Consider the following 21,596-nt stretch of genomic DNA (forward strand, 5'->3'; position numbering starts at 1 on the left):
GATTTCTATTTGTTGAGCTGTTGCTATCATGTTTAACTGATTAGCTCAGTTGTTTCAGAGCTATGAGACCAGTGATGTGACAAGCTGGGAGAGTATTTATTAATCACCACACCCACTGACCTTTATTAATCTTCATCCAACTCTTTTGCTGATTGAGCTGCTGGTGAGCATGAAGACGCCCACGCAGTCCATGTGCCAGACCACCTTATGCTTGGCATTAATATGCAATTTGAACTGAAAGTGCAAAATATTAAAATGAGGGTGCAATGCATGTGTTTGCATCTCCGAAGAACTAAACTAAAAAGAAATGGAGGGAGAACTTGTTTCGGCCATGTCTGTCTCCTGAGCTTTATGATATTTCAGACAGAAACTATAATAACAGAGACAGTGAACTCTCTGTTAACATAGCATTTGTTTCTCTCAATGCACAAGTGCTTCATCCCAGCGCTCCACAGAACCCTGTCCACACTTTTCTGTCTGAAAGAATGTTATATGTACACACACCTACAGTTCATTAGAAAACTCTCAAGAAACCCTTGAAAAAGATTATAGACATTAGCAAACACTGGTGCACACATAACACTCAAATAAAGTGAAAAAATTGTAACATGTCAGTGTGTAATAATAATGCCATGTTAACATTTTGTGTAATTGTGTACATTTCAGGTGAGCAAGCTTGCTGCCTTGGGCTACAACCCAATTTTGTTCATCAGGAAGAAGAAGAAGGGGGTGAACACAGTAAATGCTGAAATGATCACCTACATGAGGGGACGGGCCTGTAAAACCCTTTTTAGAAAAGATGAGCAGGGCATATGAGTACATTATTAAAAGTAAGGCAAACATTTGTTTTTATGATTTATGCTTTGGGATGTTCTGTCATTGTGAGTAATATTTATATTTATATTTTTTCAGATTCTCAAAGGATGCAATTGCCAGAAGCTCCCAGCCCATCTCCAACTCCACAGTCTACCTCCTCTCCCTCCCAACCCTCTTCTCCTCCTCATCCTCCAGACTCTTCCACCTTTCTCCCATCTACTTCTCGTCCCCAAATGGACTATGAGGAGGAGACTTACACCCTAACCCTCATCCCTGTCCAGCCTCCAAGCACCGCCTCAGCATCTCCCTCTCAAAAAACCATGAGTGAAAGTGAGTGTTAGCATTAATCACCTTCTGCCATATTTTAAGTAATGTGTCTAAAGTCATGCATCTTTGTCACAGGTGTGTCTGCACAGTGCTCCCGCTCTCCCAGACCTACTATCTCCTTGACCAGTGCAACAGGTGAAGGGAAGAAAAAGAGGAAGAGAGGTATTTTTTGTTTTTGTGGTACAGCCTACTCATCAAATTAAATGTGCAATGCAATTCCTTGATAGCAGCATGATAATATTGTTTGTGTGCATGTAGACACAATGAACCAGACACATGCAAAGAAGGATGCAAGACTTTTCGGAGAACAGTTTTTTCCCCCCTAATCCCTGTTATTATCTGTAACAATAAAAAACATAAAGGATTACTCACTAACTTGTCCTCATCTACAGGTAGAAGATAAATTATTCATGAGATAAAACAAAAACTAATGTGGACACATATGAGACAAGATGGACACTTTTTCTCTTCCTCTATGCATCAGCATTGTACAGCTCAACTCTACTCTATTTACTTTTGGGTCCTCTACTTCCTTTTCCACTGTAGATAGAACTTTGGATGGGACCCCTCAATGTAGGCAGAGGTGATTGTCAGAGCAATGAAGTTGGGAAACAAGCTTTACTTTGGTCTTGAGAAGCTGCAGCCTTTATTTATTGACAGACTCTAAGCTACACTGTACATTTACTGCCACACTGACAACACACTACGTACATAAAAAGCTACGCTACTCATAACAGAGGATATGAAGCTATGTTCATATCTTTTACAGAGACTTGAGCATCAAATTGGCATTAAAGGAACTGCCCTAACCTGGTTTAAGTCATACTTATCAGATCGTTCTCAGTTTGTACATGTTAACGATGAATCCTCCATAAATACTAAAGTTAGTCATGGAGTTCCACAAGGTTCTGTACTTGGACCAATACTATTTACTTTATATATGCTCCCTTTAGGCAACATTATTAGGAATCACTCCATTAACTTTCACTGTTATGCAGATGATACGCAGTTATATCTATCAATCAAACCCAATGAAATTAATCAATTATCTAAATTACAAACATGTCTTAAGGACATAAAATCCTGGATGACCTGCAATTTTCTGATGTTAAACTCAGAAAAAACCGAAATTCTTGTTCTTGGCCCCAAAAACCTTAGAGACTCATTGTCTAAAGATATAGTCACTCTAGATGGCATTAACTTGGCCTCTAGCACCACTGTCAGGAATCTTGGAGTTATCTTTGATCAGGATTTGTCATTTAACTTCCACATAAAGCAGACCTCTAGGACTGCCTTCTTTCATTTACGTAATATTAGAAAAATTAGACACATACTATCACAGACAGATGCAGAAAAACTAATCCATGCATTTGTTACTTCAAGGCTGGATTACTGCAACTCTTTATCATCAGGTTGCCCCAATAAGTCCATTAAAACGCTCCAATTAATTCAGAACGCTGCAGCACGAGTACTGACAGGAACTAGAAAAAGAGATCACATCTCTCCTGTACTAGCTACTCTGCATTGGCTCCCTATAAAATGTAGAATTGAATTTAAAATCCTCCTCCTCACCTATAAAGCTCTTCATGGTCAGGCCCCTTCATATCTCAAAGAGCTCATAGTACCCTATTACCCCACTAGAACACTACGTTCTCTGAATGCTGGGCTACTTGTGGTTCCTATAGTCTCTAAAAGTAGAACAGGAGCCAGAGCCTTCAGTTACCAAGCTCCTCTCCTGTGGAACCAGCTTCCAGTTGTGGTTCGGGAGGCAGACACCCTCACCACATTCAAGAGTAGGCTTAAGACATTCCTCTTTGATAAAGCTTATAGTTAGGGCTGGATCAGGTGAGTCCTGAACCATCCCTTAGTTATGCTGCTATAGGCCTAGACTATCGGGGGGATTTCCCATGGTGCACTGAGCTCCTCCCCTTCCTCTCTCTTTATGCACTCATTCATGTTCCATTAATGCATGTTACTAACTCCACTTCTTCCCCGGAGTTCTTGTGCTTTCTCGTCTCGCAGGTTCTCATGGATCCTGGTGGAGCCTCCTGCCATGGTCCTGCTTGACTGCCATTGCCAATACTGTTGTTGCTGTGCACCTGTCTGTCTGTCTGTCGCTCTCTCTCTCTCTCTCTCTCTCTCTCTCTCTCTCTCTCACCCCAACTGGTCGAGACAGACGACCACCCACCTAGAGCCGGAGGATCTGTCCTAGGTTTCTGCCTTTTAACAGGCAGTTTTTCCTTGCCCTTGTCGCCAAGTGCTTGCTCATGGTGGTACTGTTGGGTCTCTGTAATTAATGTTAAAGAGTTCGGTCTAGACCTGCTCTATTTGAAAAGTGTCCTGAGATAACTTCTGTTATGAATTGGCGCTATACAAATAAAATTGAATTGAATTGAATTGAATTGAATTGTTCTGGACAAGTCTGTACTTTGTCAGTTGACCACAGCATGGTGTTGTGGGCTGCCATTTTTGAGTGAATAAAAAAAACTTAACTATTAATGATAGTTTGGCTATTAAAAATCTAGGCTTTATGCAGGACGTCAACTGTGGTGTGACTAATCAGTGGTTGGCAGTAATGTCACACCACCTTTTAGTGTCAGCTCAGCTAGCTAACGTTGACCAAGGTGTACCAGGTCCACAATAACAATCAAAGAACAGTAAATAGGTGAGATATCATGATCAAGAAGGTGGTTCACCCAGGGCGAAGCTCAGCCATTGCTTCGGTTGTGCTGACCCCTGTGAATTCTTGACAGTGGAAATGCAGCTGTATTCACCTGGGGGATGTCAAAGTCTGTTTCTAAATTTATTCTCCTTCTTTCTTCTTTTCTTTTTTTTGCATAATTTTAGGCTGCTGAAAATGTTAGAAGCAAAAAATATTTCACTACAATGAAATAAAAGAAACAACTAAAGGAGGTAAGTAACTGACTGAGTGAAATAGCAGTTCATTTAACAGTGGTTGCTGGAATGGCTAACACTTCTTTTTGTCTGTGTTTCTGTGTGTGTGTGTGTGTGTGTGTGTGTGTGTGTGTGTGTGTGTGTGTGTGTGTGTGCAGAGAAGAGAAGAGGTAAAAGTGAGCTGGCTGCCTTGTTCCTCGTGGTAAGAGCTCAGAACTTTGATCCACATTAGCTGATTTTAAAGCTGTTAGCTTTTTTTACGGTATGCTTTATAAATATATATGTACTTACTTCCACACTGGTTAGTACCAGGCTTCTGAAAAACCGATCCTAAGTCATTTGTTGTTCTATGATACCCCATTGATATAAACTAATATTGTGGTATATGCAATGATCTTACACTTGTTTGCATTCATTCTTTTTTTTCAGTGGCAAAACTTGAGAAGACACCAGGGAGCCTGCCAGCAACTTTATAGGCTCCATTTAATGTTTTTGTTTGTGTGTCTTTAAGACACCTGTATGTTGAATGTTGTTCTCTCTCTGTCTCTCTCTCTCTTTCTCTCTCTCTCTCTCTCTCTCTCTTTCTCTCTCTCTCTCTCTCTGCATGAATAAAAATAAAGATTTGTTAATTTGTTTTATTTCAGTTCAGTTTCAGTTTGCCTTTTTCATTACATTTTGAATGTTTCTTTCACACACTCATCCACATCTCCTTTAGTTTTTAATATGCAAGTCATATATACAATGTTATATCATAAGCAATGAAAAAAATATACATAGGAATGTGTAAAAACATCAGCATGTACAGAATCAATGGAGCAGGAGTATATGCAGTCAGTGTTTGAGTGAAGAAGACTAATAAATATGTCCATGAATATTTGTTCATGTATGAACAGTGTTGCAATTACTGTATTATATACATATAATACTGTACTGTATATATACATATTTCATATTTAATTATATTTAATGGCACTGGCTGTGGCTAAAGTAAACCAATGTGACACACATACAGGAAATTACTAAAACCGCTCTGTCGTCCAATGGTTTGTATATTTGAATGTTTTTTCAATAATGATTTTAAGAAGAAATCTACAACAAACGCAGAGGAATAAAAATGAAATGCATTCATGATTGTGCTTATAAAATCCTGTGATTTGATGAATAAAATATGCTTCATCTATACAGAATATTAGATTATTGTCCGTTTGGGTTACATAAAACTCTCAGTTTACAGTTTCTAGCTTGTAGAATTTATCTGTTGTCTGTGGACAAGTAAAATATTAGCAGAGGTTCAGTTATAAGTATATAATAGATAATAAACATTATAATATATTTTGACAGTGCCACGGTCTCATAGCAGCTGGTCCTCCGGTCAGCCAAACACAAAGGTTCCGGATTTAATATTAAATTACGAGCAAAATCTGAAATGTACGTTTTTTTATTTTTAAGATCGTCATTGAGCAGTTACATAAAATAAGACCAATAACATTACAGCTCTGATGCAATTATTAAAACAATATTCACGTGTTTCAGCGATAAGACGCCCATAGCAACTGCATAGCAACCATAAACATAGAACAGACACCATAGAAGCCTGAAAAAACGAAACATCATAGGCATTCATTCAACAGAGATTATGGAAATAATGTACACATTTCCCGCTAGAAATGTTATCACAACGAACTCTAATGCCAAAAATATCTTCAAATAAATTTTTCCACTGAAAATAAAAGAAAATGCAGCCATTTTGAATTTTTCCGCAGGCAGAAATCTGACAGTCACGTGACTGCTCTGCTCGATAACACACCTTCTGTACCTGCTGGGCTTGAATAGTATTGGATCAGCCAGATGAATGGGTGATAACTCCCTCCTGCACCTACTAGTAGGTAGAGTAGGCCCCTACTGGCCCCTATCTGTGGGATGATTGTATCAGGATAACGCTGATTCAATGGTATGATAACAGTCAGATCGGGTCCCCGGAGTTCTTGTGCTTTCTTGTCTCGCAGGTTCTCATGGATCCTGGTGGAGCCTCCTGCCATGGTCCTGCTTGACTCCCATTGCTAATATCACTGAAATATTATTAGGGACCGAGCCAGTGTGAACTGGAAGGTCCCTATTGTTTTTTTGTTTATTAGGGACTGAGCACTGACAAAAGTGCAAGGTGCCTCTTGTTTCACTAGGAATTATTATTATACTTCTGCCCCTTTGACCGCATATTTGGCCGCAACATGCTCGAAAAGTCATGGAAATTTGCACAAAATTCAAACGTATCGAAAATACCGGTATGCAACTGTCCACGTGCACGGGCGCCACCAAACGGCTAAACCACGCCCCCCAGAATCAGCCCCCCAAGACACGTAAGGCAGACATGTACAAAAATTGGTAGGCATGTGTATCATGATAAAAGAAGCAGAAAATTCTCTTGGACCCATACCTCAAACCCAACAGGAAGTTGGCCATTTTGGATTTTGTGGCAGTTTTTGGCGATTTGCACACGTATTTCCTTTCAAAGGAAAGGTGAAAGGAAATGTCATTTTTTATACTTCCATGTTCTACTCCTAGTAGGATGGTCAGATCAAGCTGAAATCTAGTCAGGAAATGCAAAATATGTTGTTGATGATATTTCATGATTGTGGTGAATTTTTGTTAAAGGGCGTGTCTGTGGCGTGGCGTCAAATTTTGATGTACTGCCAGAACAAACAAAGTTGCTATTACTTGAGTGTACATTGTCCAATCAGCTCCAAACTTCACTTGCCTGATAAGAGTTCCACCCTGAACACATCTATGTGATAATATTCAGTAATAGTGAGAGCGCCATCTACTGGCAACAGGAAGTAAGCGCTGCGTGGCGATTTTGAGCTGATTTACGTGACATTTTCATGTTGTGGTCCACACGTGTTACGAAGGCATGTGACGCGCACGCAGCACGCCCCAATTTGCATGGAGTGCAAGGTCCCGCCCAACGCTGCTTGCAGCTTTAATTAGTATTATTCTTATTAGAACCTTTCACTGCATTTTTGACCCCCTGAACATATACCGTCAGAGTTATTTTATTTGGCAAACTTGTCAGGCCTGGTGCAAAATTGGATATTCTTTGAGTCACTTTCAGGTCGGCCACTAGGAAGGCCACTAGGCGGCGCTACTTTTAAGCAAAGTCCATTAGGCTAATAACTCCCACATCGTTTGTCGCGCATTCAAAAACCTTATATCCACGAGTTCGGTTAATGGAGCTGCATCTGCCGGTATAGGCCACGCCCACTTCCGCCTAGATTTTTTTTACGTTAGAGCGCTAAAAGTCCATAAACTACGTTTTCGTGTTCCATCAATGCGCTTTTGTCCGATTCGCACAAAACTTTTCACGTAGCATCTGGAGACCGAATATTGAATATTTAAAGTATTTTGATATTTCAAAAAATAAGCACGTTATAAATTAGCAACTCCTGTAGACTTTTTGTCAAAAGAGGAAGTGGACTGTATCTCAACATTGGTACGTCCAATTGACACCAGGCTTGGGTCCATAGTTCACCACGTCTTCATTAGGCATCGTGCACAATTTCAGGCCATCGCCACAAGGTGGCGCTTTTTAAAATGAAGAAGTCTATATCTCCACATTGGCACGTGTGATTGAAACAAAACTTGGTACGATGATTGCCCATGGCTCCCTGAGGCTCACTTAAAAAGGAGAAAAAAACCACGCCACTGGGTTGCGCTCTGGTGGCAGGGTAAATCACTCTGCGGAGACCGTAATAGTTATGAATATGAAATTCACAGGACATATGTAGACTGGTGCCTGTAGCTCACATACCAAACATCGTGTTTGTCGTGTTTGTAGCGCCCCCTACAGTATTTCAACAAAGCAGCCCCGGCGCCACGTTTCACCAAAATGTATGAAACTTGGTAGGCACGTGTAATGAGCCGAGACCTGCAGAAAAGCTTCTTGGACCCATGCCCCAAAACCCACAGGAAGTCTGCTATTTTCGTTGTCATTTTCACTCTTGGCTGCCATTTTGTTTGACATTTTCACTTTTTTGCCTTGTATTTGAACGAACTCCTAGGGAATTTATCGGATCTGCTTCAAAATTGGTCAGTACAGTCAAAAAATGTTGCTGACTGAACGCCGTGCTATTTGTGACTGTACGTTGAAGGGCGTGTCCGAGGCGTGCCGTCAAAGTTGGCCATTTTGAATTCTGTGGTCTTGCATTTGAACGAACAAACTCCTAGGGAATTTATCGGATCAGCTTCAAAACTGGACAGTACTATTGAAAAATTTTGCTGATTAATAGTTGTCCGATTTGTGACTGTACGTTGAAAAAAGTCAATCAAATATTTAGTGTGCGTCAAACGGCGTGTCCGTGGCGTGGCACTGAATTTCCAAGTTTCGCAATGAAGAATCTCACTATGAAAGTGTAAGTCTTTTGCACAGAAAATGTGTGACAATGTAGAGCGGTCTCCCTCAGCTTCTGGCAATGAAGGCTTGGGCGTGGGGTGACGTGGCGTGGCACCCGAGGTGCGTGGAGTGCGAGGTCCCGCCCAATGCTGCTTGCAGCTTTAATTATTATTATTATTATTGTTATTATTATTATTATTATTATTATTGTTGCTACAGTCGCTGTTGTTGCTGTGGTCGCTGCTCGTTGTCCCCCATCGTTGTTGTCATCGTCGTCATCATCTTCGTGTTCATCATCATCAGTCACTACTATTAGTGTAGTTGTTGCTACTGTTGTTGCTGTGCATCTGTCTGTGTGTCTCTCTCTCTCTCTCTCTCTCCCTCCCTCAACTCCCACCTAGAGCCGAAGGATCTGTCCTAGGGTTCTGCCTCTTAACAGGCAGTTTTTCCTTGCCCCTGTCGCCAAGTGCTTGCTCATGGTGGTACTGTTGGGTCTCTGTAAATGTTATAAGGAGTTCGGTCTAGACCTGCTCTATTTGAAAAGTGTCCTGAGATAACTTCTGAATTGGCGCTATACAAATAAAATTGAATTGAATTGAATTGAATTAGGATATAGTCTATGGACTGGGAACCATGATGTCTGAACCGATGTTCATGGTGGAGTTGAGGTATTGCATTTATGGATGATTGATTTTGAATTTGATCCTAAGATATTTCAACAACAGCATATTTGACAAACTTTCTTAAAATACACAAAATTACTGCTACTGTAAGGACATTGTAGAGATGAAAGACACACCCTTAGTTATGCTCAGCACACACATAACATTGCATTATACAACCTGTATACAGTACCAGGGGTGGAAGAAGTACTTAGATCTTTTACTTTAACTTTAATTTTGTGTTGATTTTAGGTGCCCCCTGTGGACAAGAGCGGTAGTGTTTTACTGAAACCAATCCAGTTGCAGACAAGAATTATAATATAGAAATAACCAATCTTCTCTCTGCTGATCTTGTTTGTTTATGTAGGTCATATAGAGGCCACTTAAACAGTTGTAGTACATTTAAGTAAAAGTACCAACACCACAAAAGTGGACTGGAAAATATTCCCAGATACATTATACATTATTCTACATGATATTATTAGATTTACCCATCACTGTGTAAAGAGCGTTTTACTGTTGCAGTTGCTTGAGGTGAAGCTAGTTTGAACTACTTGTCAGTCTCAGGGTTCAGGAGATAAATGATGGGTTTGGAAAAATGAAAAAACAAAGTACTGCTACACAAATCTCTATCCACTATTGGGCTTCTCTGACATCTGAGAGTTGATTGGGGCTCCAACACACTGTTCACATATTGTAAAAGATCCCAAAGCACTGATTTATCAAAATGAAATCAAATAATGTCAAAGGTCAAAGGTGCCTGCAAATGTGTGCAAACGGTTGATAATAAGACAGCAGGTTTGTGGCTTTCATTTATTGTTTGGCTGCAAACAACAAATGTGAAGTGGTCCTCTTATGAGATGACAATACCAATTTGAGTTTCAGACCCCTGTTGTAACTTTAGGCAGATATAATGTACTGGATACAGTGTTTGCAGTGTTTTCCAATAGTTGCCAGTTTATTAGGTACAGTCTGTCCTCTTGAAAGAACACCAAGACAGTTCAAAAGGTCCAGCTTACAGTGATTCTTGACAGTTCCGGCATTGTACATTCATATTCAGAATGAAGTATTAATGAGCTCATTCATTCTTCCCCTTGTGTTGTAGACTTGTACTAATGTGGTTAATTTCTACAGAGTATTGATAAAGAACAAGGCCGATAAAAGCATGGGTAAAATAAAATTAAAATCCAAACAATACCCACCCCTGCAACTGGTTAGTGGCTGAGCAAATCACAATTCAAATCCCTTCACTTTAAGTCTTGTTCAAACAATTTTATTGTATATAAGTATACAAGAAGTATGGGGTCTTAAGGAGATTGACTCACTGCTGGAGCCAGCCTCAAGTGGTCATTAGAGGAACTGCAGTTTTTGGCATTTCCTTGTTTGCTTCATTTGCCAGCCATAGAGGTTGCCGCCAGTTTTTGGTCTGTTCTGGGCTACTGTAGAAACATGGTGATCCAACATGGTGGACGTAGAAGAGGACCCGCTCCATCTGTAGATAAAAAAGGGTCATTGTAAGGTAACAAAAATACAATTCTTATTTTCAGATGAGTGGTTATACACTAATGAAAACATGAATATTATATTCCATTTCTGCCCATGGATCCTCTAAATGTTACACAGGACCGTTAAATAACTCTCCTCTGGGACCCTTTGAGAGTAAATATAATATTGCGCCTTTGAAAGACATTTTTGGGGTGCTGTGTCATAACTTTGGGGAAATATATATTCTGATGTCTTTAAAGGTTTAAAGAGGATGAGAGGATCTGATTGGTTATTGTTGACTTATAGTTTTTGCTCACCATAGTGCCACCTGCTGCTGTGGAGCAACATTGTTATTAAATATCACACTATAGCTCTTCCAATTTGAAAGGTTGTTCGACACGTTGATCTAATTGTGATGACAGCTGAGTAATGAGTAATGTAAGGTTTTAGTAATAACATTGTCTCTTCCATCACAACCTGTAACTCTCAGCACACAGTTTCTCTCTAACAGTCAGTAAATATTTAACCCACAAAACTGGAGAGTCACCATCTCACCTGCTGAATGAGTCTTTTATTGTCGGTGTGTGCCGTGAACCTTGTACGTCCACAGTGTGAGCAGGCAGACACACACTCAGGTCTCCATGAGGTCCTCCACAGGTAGGCTCTTTCTTTCTGCTTCACAAACCAGTGACGCCATAATTTGACTATTCAAATATAAACCTCCATGCTGCTTTGAGTTGAAGTCTTCATGGCTGTGGTGATAAGTCACAATTACATGTTTGCTGTATTTGAAGGTAAAGCCTGTTTTTTTTATGGTTTTGGGCACTGTTTGGTCTGTTGTGATATTTAGATGCTTTGTCACCTGACTGCTTTGGATTTAACACCACACAATGACTCCAGTTGTTTTCTTCCTGGATAAATATTGCCCATCCACGGTCCTTATCTCAATACTTACTGTGTGCTACACTGAGGCTTTGACAGTTGGAGTAATAGAGACCTCTGGAGAGATGATGTTCCACTGTCAGCAGAAAGTTGTGTGTAACCTACTGCACACACGTCTGTCCTCCTGCCGCTGATACACAGAGAGTAAACAGTGTGCCCTCGGCTGAAACGAGCATCCGGTACTTTTTACGAGTACAAGTATCATTAGAGTAAAATGTGTCCATATCTGTACTTTTATAAAACAATTTGTTCTGTAAAAACTTCTCTTACTCTTGTGTATTGATGTTTGAGGCTCTTGTGCAAATGTTAGTATCCTTGAGGAAGATACGGAACCCAGAATTGCTCCTGATACTGTGCATCGGTGTGTGAATGTGTATGAATGAGTTAGACTCTATTAGATGGGCTTTGCCATCACTGAGTCAATGTAGTGTAAAAGCACTTTGAGTGGTCGGGAGACTAAAAAGGCACTATACAAGTACAGGTCCATTTACCATTTACCAATAATTAATAATTAATAATTCATCTTTAATGAAAATATAAATAATATTGTTGTTACTGTCACTCTCACAGGCTGCCAGGATGCAATGGAATTTCCACGGTATGTCCAGCTATAGACATGCACATATATTTACATATATAAATATATACATTTTTACTTCACAATAAAAATGACACTGTTTTTTAAAGGTCCCTACCTGTGTTCCATTAAAGCTGCAGTAGGTAACTTTTATAAATATGTTTGGTTGTTTTTGGTCCTTTCTCAGTCAGAGCAAATAAAGACTGTTGGTTGTTGAGTCTTAGTCCCAGGTCCCAAATCATCTGTATTTCAGGATTTTCTCTGATTGGTTGTTTTCGTTCAGGCCTGGTGGATTCTTGCAAATGCCATTAGGAGCACTAGGAGGAGCCAGAGGAACCTGATTTTTTCACAGATTATCTGTCTCATGTTCTACTGTCAGGATATAGTGAAAGTAAATATGACAAAAAGTTATCTTTATAAAATTGAAATACTGCAGCTTTAATGCTAGTTTCTAAAACATATCAAAGTAGAAGCACTGGCAGGTTCTGTTCAAACAAATGAAACAAAATATATAAAAAGTTACAGATTTTCACACTTCCCTCTGCAGATAATTTTGGTTTGATTTGTCCATGTTCTGTCATATCTTTTTGGAGGTGACCGGAATGTAGTTTGTGTTGCTTGAAGCACTGAAACATAAACTAAGTTCAACACCTTTCCAGGAACAATGTCTCTGATAATTCACCCACTGTCAAAAGTTTCCATTAGAACTATTCTGTACCAAGGATGTAGTCCTTCTGCAAACGCTTGACAGTGTGTTGTGTTCATTGCCATGCACTGATGACATAACTTTGATAACACTGAAGCAGATAAAATCTGAACTATGAGCTCAGATATGCTGGCCTAATAAAATTTTTTTTGAAAGGTGCAATATAAATAAAGTTATTATAATTTATTACCCTCCAACTCTATCAGCAGATATTGGTCAGTTTGGAAAAATTGGCTGTCGCTGTCACTCATGGTGGGAACTGTTGGGACTCTAAACAATTTTGTAAGCAATATTGTCTAGACCTGCTCTATTTGAAAAGTATCCCAAGATAACTTCTGTTATGATTTGGCTCCGTACAAATCAAATTTAATTTTAATTTCTCCTCACATCAGCTTTACCTTCAATCCAAAGGAAGGGATTGATAATCCAGCTCTGGTCATTAGTGATGATCCTGGTGAGCTTTATAGCTATGTCTTTACATACACAACATTTCAAAAATCCTCTCTTAAAATCATTTGTCCCCGCAGTGTTGATGATATTTATTTAACCATGTGTGCAGAGCCTGAACAGAGCATGCTGCCCAGACTGTGCCATCTGAAGCGTCTGGAGGGGCAGAGCTTTGGGTTCTACCTGCGGATGGAACCGAGCAGCTGGGGCTTTGAGATTAGAGGTGTGGAGCCGTGGAGTCCTGCAGAGCACAGCAGCCTCAGAGACGGAGACCGAGTGCTGGAAGTCAACGAGGATTATGTGGATAATATGGACTTCTCCACGGTTAGTGTCAAGAATTTAGTAGATAACCAGTCCGAGAAAGAGACACTGGTGTGCCCTTTGACCAGGGTCCAAGAGAGGTCCACAGAGTTATGAACACCCAGACACTTAAAGTTGGCCACATGCTCCACCTCTCTCTGGATAAGGATGGGAGTGTGTGTGCTGCCTTTGGTCTTTCTAAAATCCACAATGACCTCTTTGGTCCTCTTGATGTTTAGGGCCAGGTTGTTTGTGGTGGTTCACCATGCGGTCAGGTGCTGGACCTCCTCCCTATAAGACAACTGATTATTTTTGTTAATGAGGCCAACCATTGTTGTGTAGTCTGCAAACTTTATACTAGACCAGTATCCAGTTGCGAAGGGAGGTTTTGATCCCAAGGTTTGATGGTCAGTTTAGAGGGGATGGTTGTGTTGAATTTCGTGGAGATGGTGCCCTCCGTACACCTGCTCTGGTGGTAGGTGAATTGGAGGGGGTCCAGACTGGGTGGTAGGCAGATTTTGAGATAAGCCAGGACTAGCCTCTCAAAGCACAGCATGATGACCATCTGATGACCTGGTGTGGACAGAATAACTCACTGCTCCAAAGACAGTGGAGATGGTAGCAGAATTCATGACGAGCCCACCCACTTCCATCATCATATGTGACTCCCTAGTTGACACTGTGGAGTCCTTCTGCTTCCTAGGCATCATCACCCAGTACCTCAAGTGGGAGCTGAACATCAGCTCCATCATCACCCCCCCGGTATGCTGCTGATCCACTGATATCTTTTGGATTATCTCTGTACATTGCACATATTCCTCATACTTTACGCTGAGAACTCTTGCACAATCCTTGGTCAATTCCTGCATATTTAAGCCTTTTCTGTTGGTGTATTTATTGTTATGCATCAGGTGGAAGTTGTTTAGCCTCACTGCAGTGGAGTATTTTTGCACCGGCACAATTGAGGTGGCTTTGAAGCATTTGGGGACAGCTGCTTTGGCCAGTGAGAGGTTGGAGATGTCAATCAAGACCTCAGGCAGCTGCCTTGCACCGACACTGTGCACGCTTCCAGCAATGCCTTCGGGGCCAGCACCTTTACATGCATTCGTCCTGCTCAGTGCAGCACACACGTGCACAACCTTAAGGCTTAAGCACATGAATCCATGTCTGTGTGGCAGTCTATAGGGTGGCCTGTTTAACTGTTCTTATTGAAGGTACACACCACTTTTTATACTTGGGACTGGACTGGTCTGAAGGTTTTGGTCTGAATGTGTCATTTGCTTATCTTAATCCTTTTGACCTCCTAAACATGAATTTTTCACAAAAGCCCAGTTTCATGTAATCTGGGATGGACCTAAATATTAAGGAACAGGGCCTCATGGGCATTAGTGATGAAAATGTTGAGTTTATTCACTGAACTATTTGTCTCTCCTGCACCTGACAGGTGGTGAGGAAGATCCAGTCATGCGGTTTACACTTGTTCCTCCTGGTGTTGAGGAGAGAGGAGTATGAACAGGTACTGTATTAGGATTAATGTGACATTACAGTCTTTCCCATCACACCCTTCCTTCCATGTGGTAAAGACAATAGGCTGCTTTCATAGCAGACATTCTCATAGCAACACAGGCACAGGTGAAAAGTCACAAAACAAGACATCTGATTTGATTAATTGAAAAAATGATCAACAGATTCATTGAAAATAATCATTAGTTGCAGCCCCAATCTCCTCTCACAGCCAATCTCAAGAGTTCTCTTCATTAAAAGTGGATTATGGCTGCACGTGGGTTGCACTTGTGCCAGTGTGTCATATTGTACACTTTATTAAACTGATTGGCAAGTCAAACACAATACAGTAATACTAAAGCTGCAAGCAGCGATGAATGGGCCCTTGCAGTCTCTGACATGCCATGAGATGCACATATAACACATCTTTGAATCATGATGGTCTTTAGATTGCATTGACCCAAATTGAAGTCGATACAATCGATTCCCAAGGAGCAGTTTGTTAAAGTGAAGGATCACTAAATTCAAAATGGCTGAATTCCTGATGCATATGGGTCCAAGAGGCTTATTTGTACATCTGGTTCGATTTTCATACTGATTGGTGTAACATGCCTCGGGTGCTGCGCTTAACTGTTGCTGTCAAGCCATTTTGCCATACCAATGTGCAGGACCCATATAATCTGTCAGCCACAGCAAAGACACCTGCGTTGCAGACACCAAAAATGCAATCCTTTTAGCAGAAGAAGAATAATTCCTTGCATTCAATACATTGTTCCTGAGTTGAATCATGCTGATGTCTCTCCTCTCCAGGCAGTGTCTGTTGGTGTGGATATGCAGACTCTTGCCAAGGCCTCCAAAGGGGGCTGCTGCTCTAGACCCAGACTGTGTCACATCAGTAGACACCAGGAGCATGGTCTAGGGATGGCCATCATCTCAGTGGAAGGTAAGGTCATTGTTTGACAGAGTGTTAACTATTCATTTACAGCTTGTCTGAAGACAATACACAGAGATCCTGTGGCGTTTCACAAGAATGCCAACCAGCATTGATCCACAGAGCATTAATGATTCACTTCCTTCTACTCTTTTCTTTTTGTTCACCCTTGATCTATAAACACCTGCATAAAAAGGCCACAAGGCTCGATTTGTATTAAAGTTAATACTGTCTTCACTTAGAAGGTTTTTTTAAATTTCTTGATGAACAGGTTTGCCTAACTCTTCTGTCTCCAGCTATAGCACAGGTTACCAGATGCATTTGGTGAGCACTTTGGTTTACATCTCTTGATCAAAGCAGACAGCCTCATTGTGATGGAATGACTATATAAACTAATGTTTCACTATTATTCTGAATATGACAATATTCCTCATTTGATAAGGGTCATGTAAACAGCATATTCTTTTTGGATATTTCTTATTGGGCCTCTTGTGGGGTGTTCCCGGTCTGCAGTGGTCAGTACCTAGCAAAAGTGGTCTAAGTGATGAACATATATACATATACAAATATACATACAGTATATACATAAATACGTATGTGTTTATATGTATGTATATATGTAAATATATACATAGGGATTTATATGTCTTTTATTAGAAAGGACAGATGAAGATTGACAGGAATGGAGGGAGAGAGACAAAATGCAGCAAATTGCCACCACTTGGACTTCCCAGGCTGCTGCAGTAAGGACTCTGGCTAAATGGGTTGTGGCTGGCAGTACCAGATGAGCTTCTGTGCACCCCAAGGAATATTCCTTTCCATTAGCTATGTAAACAGCTTAGTAGGAATATTGTTCTTTCAGAATAAGAGCAAAAACCAGAATATTTATGCACATAACCATAGTCACTGTGAAGCTGCACCCTATCACTTACTGTCCAAGAAGTAGTTCTGCATCGCCCCCTAAAACCACAAACTATTATTTTTACATTTCTGTTGTTTACAGATTGAAGATTAAACAAGTAGATTGAATGTGTCATTCAGTGACCTTAATTAGTTGGTAGGTGTGTTTTTGAATCCAGTCCAACGACTGGGCTGATTCTGATAAATAGTATTGATGTGTCACCAGGTCAGAAGGGCCAGTATGTTGTGAGCACAGAGACTGATGGTCCAGCAGAGAGAGCTGGTGTCCGCAATGGAGACAGACTGATCTGGATGAATGGAGTCATGGTGTCAACACTCACACACACTGTCCTCAGCAGAACTGTAAGAATCCAGTTTCCTCAGTCAGCTCAGATCTAACTGCTGCAGTTTGTTAGACTGAACATGTGTGTGAGTGCTGCAGTGTGTTTGGTTGTCAGGTGAAGAAGAGTGGGGAAGTGACGCTGCTCGTCGTTGACAGTGAGAGTGAGTGCTGCTACCTCAAGAGAAAGATGCCCATCCTGCCTGTGCTGGCAGAGTGCAGCCGCCTCCCACACAATGCCAAGACAATGTGTCTGGTTAAAGGACGCGATGGATACGGCTTCCTGCTGAGACAAGAGAAGCTGGCAGGCACTCAACGGATAGGTGAGAGATACACTGATGGACATGTGGAAACAATCACATCCATACACAGACACACACACACTCACTCACCTCAAGAGCCAGCTCACCATTTCATAACGTCAGTGTAATCCTGATATAATGAGTACAGATTACACAAATATAGTGGAGAACTGAGATAACAAAAGCATCATTTGAAATCTTCACAGCTCTCTCTCTCTTGACATCAACTATGTCTTTCTGATTGTTTGTTGATCCTGTGTGTGTCGCAATCTGCAATATTCAGTCCCTCCAAGATTTCACAGCATGCATAAGCTTAATTACCACTCCCAGAGTTAGCAATAAAAAGACGATACCTTAAAGGTCCAGTGTGTAGGATTTCATGGCATCTTGCAGTGAAGTTGCAGATTGGTTACAGAACCAATTGAATACTGCTTACCTTCCAAGTGTTAAGGAGAAACTATGGTGGTTGCAAACTTGCGAAAGACAATGGTTTGTCCATTCTGGGCTTCTGTAGAAACATGGTCGTTCAACATGGCGGACTCTGTAGAAGAGGAACCGCTCCCTCTGTAGATAAAACCAGCTCATTTTAAGGTAATGAAAACGCAACGATTCATATTTTTAGATGATTATACACTAATGAAAACATACTTATGTATGAACTGACATACCAAACACTCGCTCTATGGCCTTTTACTTTTTCACCAGTTTCGCAACCAATGTAGTTGCACTTGGAAGGTAAACAGTATTCAGTTAGTTGCAATCTGCAACTTCACCGCTAGATGCCACTAAATCCCACATACTAGACCTTTAATTCACGTCAAAGCACCCAGCACATACTAGCTTATTATGGTCTGAAAACTAAAAAAGCCAACCATAGCCTTAGCAACTGTAGGACTTGAGTTGGTCCAACCCCACTTACATGAAACTCTACTCAAGTCCATTTTAGAACCTTTCTCTCAGTAATAATGAGGAGCTTTAAAGCCTCTCTGAACTTCTTTTCTCTCCCTTCCACACCTGTTCCACACCCAGTTCATGTGCTGAGGGAGGTAGACGTGGGGAGTCCGGCTGAGGGGGCAGGGATGGATGATGGAGACCTGCTGCTTGCTGTCAATGGAGAACCTGTTGAGTCTATGGAGCATGAAGACATTGTCAAAAAGATTAGACAGAGTGGTGATAAAGTCATCCTCACCTCTATATCTATACCAGGAAGAGACTTTTACAGAGCGGTAAGTGCAGTCATATCAATGTGTTCACTACTACAGCACAGGATCAGAACTCGCCTTTTACTGCTTTCTGATGTTTTCCTGCAGTTAGGCATTTCTCCACTGTTGTTCCATGACAAGCTAACACTCCAGGATGGCAGGCAGCAGGCTGTCTGCCACTGCACGAAGGACCAGTGTGAAATTCTTCTGCCAAATGGAGATGGACGTCTACATCCCACAATGCATGTTCAGGATGAGGAGACAGGCTCAGGTCTCCACTCAGTCTGTGTCCTGGATCAGTCAGAAACTTCATCCACACAGGTATGATCCTACTTTTCATTACCTCAGTAGGAATACTATGTCCTGTCCCAACCAGGGGCCAGATACAACTGTAGATTCATGACTAAAACTCTGCATGCAAAGAGACAGAAATATGCAGAGAAATTCTTTTCATCAGGTTTATAAAGTGTGATGTAGAAACGTGTGGCAGTGATGCTCCTGCTTTATTTGGAACTAGTGCAGTGCCTGTAGGAATAATGTATTGCTATAGAAAAGTGTGAGGTTAAGTAGCTTTTTCATGGATGGCCAAATGAGGTTGTGTTTGAAGGTGGGACGTCAGGGACATTTAGGACATATGGGAAACGTCGCTCCGTAGTGTCAGGGACGCATTATTTTTGAACCATCTACAGTGTGAACGGATAAGCCAACGGCGCGGAGCGAGGGCGTGTCGGTCAGACAGTCTGATAACTGCACAGGTCTCTCACTCAACTTAATAAAGAGAAATGTCCCACAAAGCAACGTTACAGCACCAAACAACAGTAACGTAGTAACTGTAACTGTCTTTGGAAACTTACATGAGGAAAAAAAATACCACAGCTGTACGTGGAGAAGCGTCTGTCCTCCCGCCAGTCCTACCGACTCTTCCGTTACATTTCTGCCCGAAAAACAGCGTCTGTCACCGGCGAAAAACTCACGGAGTGTTAAAACATTCTCCGTGTTGCGAGTGAGGGAGTCAGTTTACTGCTGGTGATTATTGTGTAATAATTGTGTCATTTAGAGTGAAAAACATAACTTCGTCACTTTCCAGGATGTTTGGTGGGTCAGGATCTCAATCACTACACATTATAACAGCATCCATATGATTATAAAGTGTCCGCGGGTTTAGATTGACGGGGGGAGACAACTGGGAAACACCTTCAACACAGGCTCTGCAGTGATTGGCTCTGGTGCGCACGTGGCTACGGTGGCTATCGTTGGCAATACTAGCGGAATTCGGAAATAATTTATGAAATAATTTATTAACGGTATATTTGTAGTCCAAACAAAGCCGGCGTTGCACACCCTTAAACCACACAGCAGCCATGTTGAAACTCTCAGGTCAGTCTGATCCTGATCTGCAGAGATATTTGAGCCACACACACACACACACACACACACACACACACACACACACACACACACACACACACACAGATTTCTTGCTTTATAGATAGAAGATAGATAGATAGATAGATGACTGGAGGACTATTAATGGCCACACTGTGTCACATCTGTGCAAAAACCACCACAATCTGTGAGGAGCTGTGCAAGGCAGAATTCACTCTGGGCTTCTCACATACTACATATTTTGTCTATTTTATACATGTATAAAATGTATCAATATATTCAATTTGATATACAACAATTAATATCAAAAAAGAAATACACATATGTGTATTCATGTATTAAAGCACGACTGATATAGGAATTTTGACACAATACCGATTTTAGAGGGTTAAAATTGGCGATATGGCGATGTAGTACATTTTTTAAAACAGACCTTTTCTATGTGGATCGTGCACTGACGGATATGACTATGCAAAGCTACTCAGAGGGCTGCTTTCTTAAACAAATTACTTTATCAATATGTTAAATAATTAAACATACTGTACACTGTCAACCAGTTCTAGTTGACATTGCTGAGAGCTGCTTCTTCTTTCCTGTTCTGTGCCATTTCCTACAGTATTGAAAACCACAGCGCACTCTGCTGGATAAACTTCGCATTTTTTCTGCATTATACTGTATACTGAAAAAAAAACACTTTGGATATTGGATAACATATACATAAATTATTATTTATTATTTATATATATATATATATATATATATATATATATATATATTACCAAGCAATACAATGGTTTGGCTCTACTATGTACTATGAGAGTGAATGAGACTGGAGAGTTTATACACAAGTGAGAATATCTGCATGTGAGAGGAGAAATGTAGAAGTGACAACTGATGTATGTGAAACAATAACGGTTCCCCTCATTATTATGACTGAATTAGCTTTTTCAGCTGGTTTTGTTTTCTTCAGCTGTTGGAGGGAACAAGTGATGCTTTCTTGTGATGGAAAAGAACGGGAATGAGAAAGGCCACAAGCAGACAGAGGAAGAAGAGGAGCTCAGGTTTAAAGAACCCATCATTTTACAGCACACTGAGGTGAGACAGTTGGAGAGGAAGTTGTGTTATTCTTTGCTTTCTTTATTTTATTTAGTTTTTAAATCAGTCACCAAAATCATCATTGTGCTGGGACCAGCATGTTTTGGACCGTTCTTCAAATGTGATCTCTACCTGTACTTTCTGATTTGTATTTTTTGTCAATTATAAACAATGGGCATTATTTTGTGTGGAAATGACATAAACTGTGAAATATTTTTAATATTTAGCTCCATATATCGAAGCCTAACATATAGAAAAATTGTTTAAAAGTCGTTTGTTAAGGTCTTTGTGTATACACTGTGTCTGTACTCTTTAATAATAAATGTTGTGTGACATTTTTTTCATCATATGCATAATTTGTTTAATGTCTGGCAGCAGTGTATTTATTATAGG

The 21,596-nt window shown here is 40.7% G+C and overlaps 3 protein-coding genes and 2 long non-coding RNA genes across 9 annotated transcripts in view; 4 read left to right on the forward strand and 1 right to left on the reverse strand.

Moving 5' to 3' along the window:
* The window catches only part of LOC127362358 (gap junction delta-2 protein-like), a 678,509-nt gene that overhangs the window by 32,806 nt on the left and 624,107 nt on the right, over positions 1-21,596 (reverse strand). The window lies entirely within an intron of this gene.
* LOC127361988 (uncharacterized) lies at positions 197-1,689 on the forward strand. The gene is made up of 4 exons (XM_051397233.1): positions 197-830; positions 913-1,146; positions 1,219-1,305; positions 1,628-1,689. The coding sequence occupies exons 1-4, from the start codon at positions 800-802 to the stop codon at positions 1,687-1,689; spliced, it is 414 nt and encodes a 137-aa protein (XP_051253193.1). The 5' UTR covers positions 197-799.
* The window catches only part of LOC127362393 (uncharacterized), a 67,794-nt gene continuing 48,086 nt past the window's right edge, over positions 1,889-21,596 (forward strand). Inside the window, exon 1 of the long non-coding RNA XR_007884448.1 lies at positions 1,889-2,555. This is a non-coding gene — a long non-coding RNA (uncharacterized LOC127362393). The remainder of the gene's footprint in view (positions 2,556-21,596) is intronic.
* Positions 3,714-4,736, forward strand: LOC127362400 (uncharacterized). Its single transcript, XR_007884456.1, has 4 exons — positions 3,714-3,808; positions 3,991-4,056; positions 4,197-4,240; positions 4,468-4,736. It is a non-coding gene; the product is annotated as an uncharacterized LOC127362400 (long non-coding RNA).
* Positions 11,001-21,550, forward strand: LOC127362346 (Na(+)/H(+) exchange regulatory cofactor NHE-RF3-like). 5 transcript variants are annotated; one of them, XM_051397968.1, is made up of 11 exons: positions 11,001-11,229; positions 12,085-12,112; positions 13,190-13,251; positions 13,357-13,568; positions 14,989-15,060; positions 15,858-15,990; positions 17,105-17,241; positions 17,337-17,541; positions 18,550-18,746; positions 18,831-19,043; positions 21,079-21,550. In XM_051397968.1, the coding sequence occupies exons 1-11, from the start codon at positions 11,214-11,216 to the stop codon at positions 21,109-21,111; spliced, it is 1,308 nt and encodes a 435-aa protein (XP_051253928.1). In that variant the 5' UTR covers positions 11,001-11,213; the 3' UTR covers positions 21,112-21,550. The 5 variants fall into 5 exon arrangements, with proteins under 5 accessions (XP_051253928.1, XP_051253930.1, XP_051253929.1 ...); XM_051397969.1 differs by lacking the exon at positions 11,001-11,229 and adding an exon at positions 11,263-11,366 and having other exon boundaries at positions 18,864-19,043; XM_051397967.1 differs by lacking the exon at positions 11,001-11,229 and adding an exon at positions 11,266-11,366.

The sequence above is a fragment of the Dicentrarchus labrax genome, unplaced genomic scaffold (genome assembly GCF_905237075.1).
Source record: "Dicentrarchus labrax unplaced genomic scaffold, dlabrax2021, whole genome shotgun sequence".
NCBI lineage: Eukaryota > Metazoa > Chordata > Actinopteri > Moronidae > Dicentrarchus > Dicentrarchus labrax.